The sequence below is a fragment of the Poecilia formosa genome, unplaced genomic scaffold (assembly GCF_000485575.1).
Source record: "Poecilia formosa unplaced genomic scaffold, Poecilia_formosa-5.1.2 Scaffold9, whole genome shotgun sequence".
In the NCBI taxonomy this organism is placed as follows: domain Eukaryota; kingdom Metazoa; phylum Chordata; class Actinopteri; order Cyprinodontiformes; family Poeciliidae; genus Poecilia; species Poecilia formosa.
The window spans coordinates 2,431,765-2,441,443 of NW_006799948.1; the positions used below are offsets into that span (position 1 = coordinate 2,431,765).

A 9,679-nucleotide genomic window follows, 5' to 3' on the forward strand; every position below is an offset into this window, starting at 1 on the left:
ATCACACCACGACATCTTGGTCACATTTAACCAAACTTTTTGAGTTGGCCAACCAAAATCTTTATCTTTCATTCATGAGAAACTTGGAGAGGACGGACTTTCTGCTGCATGACCCAAGTGCATTTCAGCCCAAGATGGCCGATGGTGTTTCCTTCCAGAATTTGTGGTTCCAAGCAGCAAAGCAACCCCAGATCATCATACTACCACCACCATGTTGGTCTTCCAGTATGCTTTTCTGAATCTCTTTAGATCTTCACACAGATCCTACTTGACCGTTTCCTTGGTCCTGCCTGGATGTAGTGAGATCAAACCAAAGAAGTGTGTTTGCTCATGTTGTAGCAACCATTCAAAATTGGCTTAAGGATCTGAAACATTAAAGTCTGATAAGGAGGAGCGAGAGAGCAAACTGTTTTTCTTTTTTTAAACTACTTCACTATTTTGGTCTGGGATCTAAATGATAGAAATCTTTTGAAAAAATAAAAAAACACAGCAAGGGAGTGGAATATTAAAAGATGGACGGATGCCAAAATACAATCTAAGCAGGTTTTAACTCTTCAGCCACTGCCGTCTTTTGGTTTTCGACCGACTTCAAACACAGCGTCAATGTTTTGACTTGAGCATGTCGAATGTGGAACATCGGACATGAACTGAGACGTTCAGGAATTTTACTCTGGTAAAATCTGAAATTTAGAAACAGAAAAATGATGGGAAACCTACGAGGAGCAATACTTCCACCTGGCTATGCTCAAAAAACTGTGCAGTAGCAAAAGCTTTTAGTTAGATTTTTCTCATAAAGTTTTTGTTTTGTCTCAGTTCCATTGAAATGAGACAAAAAGCTACATTTCAGATAATATTCTTCCTTCCATTGCGGAACAGAAAATCATAGCTGGAATCAAACGTTAGACATGCTCCAGTTTCTCTTGCCACACACACACACTAGTGGTTTGAGGTGCTGATTTCAGAGCTGCTCACGTTGCGCGTAAAGCCTCTCCTGTTGGCGATCGCTATCTGAAATACTGTTTTTGCAGAGTTGGATTGTGGGCGTGGGGAGAAAAAGGAGGAGGAGGTGGGAGGGGTAAATCAATCTATTGTTTTTTCTCCTGAGAAGCATTTGTCTTGTTATCTGTAATCCAAAATGAGAACGGAAAACAGAAAATAATCCTCCACTTTCTGATGTTCACTAGGTTTTGTGCGTGCGTGCGTGCGTGTGCGTGCGTGCGTGTGTGGAGTTCCATCAAAACAGATGCATGTGTGTGTCAACACAAGCAGCTCCTTCTGGGTTGTTTCTTCTCTGCACAGCTGAGGAGAAAAAGTGGCCTGCTCCAGCTGATCTGTGTGTTGTTGTTGTTGTTTTTTTTTCCCCCTTTATTTACATCTGGGCAACATCTGGTTTGCGTCTGTCCAAGACCTATTGAGCGGTGCGTGACAGTGCAACAGAGAGGCAAAAGGAAGGTGAAGGGCATGCATGGGGGGGGGAGTCCATTTGTGGCCCGACTGGCTTCTCTTGTGTGTGATCATGTTACCTGCACGGCGACCCAGCAGTCTCCATGGTGTCGTCTTTGTGAAGGTTGTCTGCTCAGTTGGAGCCGAATCAGATATTCTCCATTCATTTTCCTTGACACCTTTTTGTCGTCTTTTTGTCGTCTTTTGCACCAATGTCCTGATCAAGATTGAGGATTTCTTGCTGTTGCGTCGAGATCCAGATGTCGAAACCACAGGAGGAGAACTTTTTAGATCAGTGTTTGGATCCTTCTTGTCGCTGATGGTGTTGGGTTTCTTCTTTTTTTTATTTTTTTTTATTTAAAGTTTGCAGCAGTGAATCAGGTCACATATGGAGGTGAAAGATCTTCACACAAACCACATGGAAGATGAAAACTGTGAAAGCTGTCATGTTTTGTGAGCCAACATGTAAACCAAAACTGTGATAAATAAGACCGAATTGTGATGGGACTTGTTGATGGCTTTAAAAAGATTTCCGTTCAAGTTTATTTGTATAGCACATTTCAGCAACAACGTCAAAGTGCTTCACATCATACATTCACCAGTTGAGAAACAAGCTTGTAAACATTAAATTTTGTCAAATAATCAATACACATCAAATATATTGATCAGAGTTCTATTCTCTGTTAATCAAAGGCAACTCTGCATTTAGTCTTGATTTAAAAGAACAGTGTTTCAGCTGTTTTGCAGTTTTCTGGGAGTTTATTCTAGATTTGCCACGTATAAAAACTGAATGCTGCTTCTCCATGTTTGGTTCTCTATGTTGTTTCTTTGCATTTTATTGATGGACATGTATGTGAGACATTTCTGGGGATGGATTTATATAGTTCAGCCTGAGCGATACCGACACTTTGAGTTACAAAAGTATCAATTATCTTTTATGCTCTGCAACATTCATCATACAACACCCACCTTATGCTGGTAGAATTAAAGATTTTGCATTTTCCTTTGCATGTTTGTAGAAGGTACATAAACTGTCTTTGGACCTTATATTTTGTGAATATTTCATAACCAGATATTTATCTTTGGTTGGTTAGACTTTGCAATGAAAGACAACGTGAAGAATGTTGTTTTCCCATCGGTTTGTGCCGCAACGTGTTGAAAATGTTGATCTGAGATTCTCTGGAGTTGCCCGAGCTGCAAAATCCGCGTCCACGTTTTTTCGCATCCGTTATTAAAAGTATGTGCGAGTAGTGGCAGTGAGAAAGCAAAAGCATTAGGTGTGTGATAAAGCACGAAAGAGTAACACAGGAAGCGAAGGGGCCCCCCAGTTTTAGCCACAAAGTTGTAGAAGTGGAAGCGTCTCACTATAGCGCCTGTATCACAACCTTCCCCCTTCTGCTGATGTGTGTTCAGATTACTACTACTACTACTAAGCTGTAAATATAGTCGCACACTTTAATGTGATATTTAGGTAACTTCCTCTTTATGCAGGGGCCCAAGAATGGAAAATTACTCCAAATCTGCATGCTGCACGTCTGCAGCAGCAACAGAAACGGCCAGAACAAGACGGGATATTTACATAAAGACTCGTTTTATTATTTGACCCGTCCAGAAAATCCACTCTGAGCAGCTGCAATGGGCTTCCAAATGGGGACACAACAATCTGTTGTGGATGAAACAATGAGCTCATGGAGCTTTAGGCCGTGATTTAGGGGGGATCACACGTCTCGTGATGTAACAGAGTCATGGGTCTCCCCTGGCAGGCTCTATCCCCTGGATGCTGACACAGAGCGCCGCTCGTCTCCGCAGGGAGTACATTCTGTCCCCTAATCACCAAAACCTCTGCAAAATCTTTGTATCTAGCCCCTTTTATTCCGATAGACCAAATAAAAAAATAAAATCCAACTTCAGCCTAAAGCAGGAGTGTCCAAAGTGCGGCCTGTGGGCCATTTGTGGCACATGAACTGACTTTTTTATGTGGTGCCCAACTGCAGTTCAAGAATGATCCAAATTTATTGAACTTTTTTCTATTTTTACTGGGAATAAAATTATTAATGTTCTCACAGTTGAAAATGTTCAAGTGCACCACAAATCTGGAACAAACCTCCAGAAAACTGCAAAGCAGCCGAACCACTGATTTCCTTTAAATCAAAGATAAAAATCTTTGATGTGCTTTGATGGTTTTGAAGATGGCATTTGTCAAAATGTGTCGCTTATTTCACAACCGGTGACTGAACGATGTTTTTACGAAGTACAGAACTTTGAACTGCCTTGCAGATAAACTTGAACTTAAAAGTGTTTGTTCTTTTAGAATCAAACTTTTATCAGCGGAGCCATGTCTACCCAGAGACTTTTACTGAGAAACTGAGTTCACTGCACCCAAATCAGCTTTTATTTAATTTATTAAACTCTGCTAAATATAGGAGGCGTCTTGGAAGAAAATAACCCAAATCCTGTTTTTAAATCAGAATAAATTTGTTAAACCAAGCCTAAAAGAATTTGAAAACTAGATGTACTTTAAAGTACTTTATAAGTAGGAATTAGCATTTTAAAAAATATCTTTAACTGTGTCATTTCTAATTGAACATCCCACCATCCCGATGAAGAAAAAGACCCTTAAGATGCAAGGTCATTACAACCAATGCAATGGTTTACATTAAAGCACATTCACAAGATAGAATGGCCTAGTCAAAGTTCAGATGTAAATTTGATTTAAAATCTGTGCTTGAGCTGTTTTGCAAAAAAGAGTAGATGAGATTTGATCTATTTCAGGTGGTAAGAAGTTTCACAAAAGTCATAAAGGGATGAATACACTTTGTAGATTTTTACTATTTATTATTTTTTGGTAGAATAAAATGTTACCATTTGCTGATCTTTCCCCCCATAAAATAAAGAAAATGGTACATGTAATGTAAAAAACAGTGAAGGCGATTTCAATAAGTTTGAATGATTAGCCTCTGTCTGTGAAGCTGAAATGTTTATTTATTTATTTATTTATTTATTTATTTATTTATTTATTTATTTGAAAAATCGTTTTGATTTACATCTACACCCGTTTTTAAAACTGTCCGGTCAAACCAGAGGTTCAACCCAACTGTGTTCTCACTGTGTTGCGCCACCTGGTGTTTCACAGAAGTCATTGCCTTTACATTCCGTTAGAAAACAGCCGCTGTGGAAGTTTGCTGCCTCCAACAAGCAGACTCACTGCTCCCCCTGCTGGTTGACGACCAGCGCTGCAACTTCAACGGACTCAAAATTGCCTATAAAATTTTAGAGACGATTAAAATTTATGTGCAATAAACTGGGTGTAATAGTGGAACGCCCTGCAAAAAGAGAGATGCGTTAACTTGTTTTTACTGTCAGTAGGAACTGGCTCAGCCACAACCTCTGTATGATTAAACGTACTTAATGCTGAATGTACAGCTTATTTGGAAGATAATGAAGCTTCAAGTGAACATTCTTGTAATTTAACTGTTTTCAGATGTACAGCTGTAGAGGCAGAACGATCAACATCTACTGATTAACATGAAGCAGCTTGGCATCCACATCCAGCAGGGGGCGCTGGTGCTTTTCTCCAGGAGTCAATGGGTGAAAAGCAGGGAACACACGGACAGGTCGGCAGTCAGTCACAAGACAGCAGGACGGACAGACACTCTTCAGATCTTATTTTTAAGTTATTCTGCGATTACAAACTAATGTGAATAGATTATTAAATAAAATATTTTAGTTGCTCCTTACCTTAAATTGCTAATTTTGCTTGAACATGGCAATGAGTTCACTGCAGTCCAAACCCTACAGTCACTAGCTCTCACTCCAACATAGCATCTTTGGGATGTGGACAAATCTGCAGGAAGCGTGTCATGCTATCGTGACAGTATGGACTTAATGGACTATGAAGAGTTGAGGAAACTGTTGATCAAACCTCACTTCAGCCACCAATAAGAAACTGTTTTGTTGTTTGTTTGTTTTGTTTTTTTGTTTCATCCTCAGATGTAGATGCAGGTGAGTCAAATCTAATGTACTTTCTGTACTCAGAACCAGAACGATATAAACATGTACAGTATCTACATGTTTTATTCTGTACCCTTTTTCTCCTCAGGTTGTGTCGCATTCCTGGAAGCATGTCGGAACAGAAGGCGCATTAAAATAAGAAACCAGTTACATGTGCTGTTTTCATTCTGCGGCACCGGAGCGGGAATGCTTAACGCGATACTTGGAAACGTCTGCCAGTCCTTAAACAGAAGAAGACGGATACAAGAGACACAGAGTCGTTTTCCAGCCTCAGTGGAGTTCTGATTTAAATCCAGGAGTGACACTGAGCTCCAAAACACACCAGTCCACACCCTTAAAAATCTGCCACTTTTCAGGTTTCCTGCTCTCATTTTTACGTTTTTTTTTATACTGTTGTGTTTTCTGTTGCATTCGCTCGGGCGCTATCCACCCTGTTGATGTACCAGTCATAGCAGTGACATGAGGAATTTACCTCACCCTCGGGGCACCATGGTGCCTGTCAGTCGTTCTGCTTTTTTCCTCTCTCTCTCCCTCTTTTCCTCTGTGTATGTGTCTCTCAAACAAACACACACTCACTCTTTCTTTGAAACAAACCAGTGTAGCTCAGTGGTTTGTTGTCGGCAGTGAAGGCAGCTGTATGGGGTAGCCCTCAGTTCATGACTTCCTCTCCATGGCCTGCCGTCTCTCTGCCTCTGGCTCCTACACCGTTGTCATCATCCCACTGATGACCAGCCTTCACAGCCAGGAGGCCCTTCGCTTCTACCTATGGGTGAGGTCGTGTTTGTGTATGTTGTCTCCGTGTGTGTTTTATGGTCAGACATGATAACTAGGTCACAATTTACTTCTTCCAGAGTCCATAAAAGTGTCACAAGGTTGATGCATTTGACTGTGGTACATTTTCTTGACCTTTTCCTGAAGCTTGAAATTTAGTACATATTATCTAACTATATATCTTTCTGCAGCTTCAAGAGTGACTACAAGGTGTTAGTTCGCCTTTCAACTCATATAGGGTGCTGATTATGGATAAATAACTTCTGTGAGTGCATTTATTTTTTTACTTATTTGCAGTATTTTGGAAAAGTTTCACTGTTAAGGAAATCTGTAAAGAACAAATTGTAATATCAGACAAATATAATCTTAGCAAATGCTAAATGTAGTTTTTATATGATGCAAAGTTGTTAAACTAAAATCATTTTACTGCTAAATTATGAATTAATTGTAATTAGTCACATTGTTTTGGATCAGCTTTACTAGCCACACCCAGGTCTGATCATTGCTTGAACTGTAGAATCAAGAAATCACTTGAATAGTACCTGTCTGACGACATGAAGTAGGCTAAGATTTCAAAAAGCAGCACTCCATGCCCTGATTCAAAGAGATTCAACAACACATGAGATACATACAGCTGAACCCAGAAGTTTCTTGTCATTGACACGGAATAAAAAGACAAGTAAGCATTTTCTTCTGACTAACTGAAGTCAAATTGCTCTTGTTTTAGATTAGCTAGAATTGCTAAAATAATTTTTATTTGCTAAATGTCACAATAATGAGAGAAAGAATGTGTCAGATTTATTTTTTTAAAGTCCAGTAGTGTTGTCTCCTTTAAAATCTTCTGGAAACTTCTTCAAATCTTTCTTCTATATTTCTCTTCTGATTGGTGTCTTCAGTGTTTTCAAATCTATGTATTTAAAACATACAAATAAGCTAAATGTAGATATGGAAGAGTTGGCTAGAAAGGCATCATTTTGACTGCTCAAGCTGGTTAGCTTTGTGTGATAGTTAGCTTCATATTTACCTTTGCTAAAATTAGAAAGTCCTCTATACCATCAAAGAAAATAAGCCTGTTGCCATTTTTGAAGCTTGTCATTGACATTATACACTTAATGAACTCTCATGAATCTTATTTATTACCTATATGTAATAAATAAGAACTTCTCATGTACAGCTAGCTTCTCTGTAGCGCTGCTTTTACACTTGATAGCATGTTAATCATTTTTAGTTTTCAACTAACACTAGTTTTGGCTAGCCTCTAGGAGAGACTTTTAAATGAGAGTAACAACACCTAGAAATCTGATGTCAAGTTAGCGACTAGGTGGTAGCGTTAGCTTTACTCTAGCTTTACTGCTCAATTGTCCACGTCCTTGTTGCTGCATGTGGGTCCTCCTCTCTGGAAGGATTCAAGTTGAACTTGTTGCAGTACAGAAAACACCCTAAAACTCTCCCAGTTACTTTAGGTTAGTAACACTTGCTTTTCTTGTTAGGTACTGGTTTGAAAAGCTGGCGAACGCTTAGATTTTGGACCCAGTCCAGACAGGGATGGACTCTAGCAACTGTTATGGCAACGGCATTGGCCCTGGGCCCCGAGGATTTAAAAGACTTGGACATTTTTATCACTTTGGATGTATTTTTTGGAAGAAACGAATTAGTATTTTAGGGGTTTCCCAAGAAGTTCAGTCTCATATAAACTATGAATCCATTGGGTTTTCATTTATTACCACCTCCTCTAACCTAATGCTGGACCCTGATGCATAATTATGACACAAATTCAAACCATTATTCCGGAAAATGACAGAACATTGGCAAAACCTAAAAAGTTATGTATCGATTGTTTGGAACAAAAACACACTGCTGTCATTATAGGACCACAGTGGCCGACAGCGAACTGTCCTTGAAACCTACATTGATCTTTTTTTGTGTGTGTGTTCATAAACACATCAGCATGTGCGCCTGGAGCCAAATCTATGAAATAAAACATTTTAACATGATGTGACATCATGATGAAGGTTTTTTTCACTTGTGGGATGTCCCCCACAAGTGATAATCATGGTAGAATCTTTTATTCTTATTTTTCTGGTACATTCTGAGCCTGTAATTTTGCTCCTTTAGATCCGAGTCCACAATGTAACATATTATTGCTCCTATAAGCTTTGGACTGAAAGGAAAAGTTTAAAATTTTGGCTTTTCACCATGCCAAAATTACAAGAGGATTTTGACTTGGCCTCAACAATTATATTAATATCCCTAAAATCTAATTTAATAAGCAGTTTTATGTTTGGGTTTTTTTTGCCTATAAATTTACAGCCCTTCTTTGAGGCGGCTGATATGTTCCTGATTCTGATGATTCATCATGTTTATTTATTTTTTTCCTGCTATCAACAGTCAGTATTTCCATTTTGGCTGAATTTGTCTGAGTGATAAATCCCCACATGTCCAGTTTGTTCTGCAAAGTTCCTTGTTTAGTCTTCTGTACAGTTAGGGAGACTCAATTAATATTTTCAGATGTGCTTACATTGTTACTATTGTTCATATTTTCTGAAGTTTTTCTGTTTCATCATAGTTTTAATTATATTTTAAATATTAAAGTGGCCTCAATGTGTTGTACATCACTTCATTATCTTCTTGTGATATATATTTTAATCTATTTCTACCAAACTCTCTCCACTGGAAGTAAGAATAATAGTGGTTCTGATTACTATAAATGTAATTTGTAGTAAAGTAGCTGTCCAAATGAAGAGTTTCTACATTTTGATTTTTTTTTCTACTCAGATTAAGCGGATGAAGGACCTGGAAAAGGAAAAGGATGCCCTGTGGTCGGGTCTGGAGGTTCTGGAGAAGGGTCGGCTGTGGTACTTCCAGCGGCTTGAGGAGAACAGGGCCCTGCGGTGCGTCGCGACCAGATACAGCACCGGCGCTTACCACAAACGTGCAGCAGAGGTACAGCGTCATGCGCTGTTGAGAAAACAAACAGTGGATGAGTCGGCCTGGGAATGAACTGGACATTTATTTTTTGTTTCATGTATAGCATTGGAAAGAAGGTCTGTTAGAAAAACAAAAACTATCACCAACTTTCACATGAACAAGCCCAAATGTCTTGATCAGATGAGACAACAATTGAGCTAAACTAGCACTGACAAAATTAATAAAACAATGATGAGAGACTATCTCTAAACTCTTATGGCTTAACTTAAGATCAACAGGTTTATGGCTGAAACTTATAGACATTTGTGTGTTCCGAGATTCTGATTGAGATTCTTTGACTGAAGCAGGTCAAACCTTTTAATCCTTTTAAAAATGTACATAGTATGTTTTGAAAACAAGGAAAGCAATTAAACTCTGTTAAGAAATAACAGAACTTAATAATAAAATTATATGTTTTTGCATAACCAGCAAAAACATCCACCAAAAGCTTCTGGACTACAACAAAAACCTCAAGTTAGATAGATAG

General features: G+C 38.8%; 1 protein-coding gene across 1 annotated transcript in view; it reads left to right on the forward strand.

Moving 5' to 3' along the window:
- Window positions 1-4,449: 4,449 nt before the first annotated feature.
- The window catches only part of sapcd1 (suppressor APC domain containing 1), a 5,974-nt gene continuing 744 nt past the window's right edge, over window positions 4,450-9,679 (forward strand). The window contains exons 1-2 of the mRNA XM_007578316.2: window positions 4,450-6,223; window positions 9,001-9,168. Coding sequence (XP_007578378.1) covers window positions 6,125-6,223; window positions 9,001-9,168 — 267 coding nt within the window. The 5' untranslated portion in view covers window positions 4,450-6,124. The remainder of the gene's footprint in view (window positions 6,224-9,000; window positions 9,169-9,679) is intronic.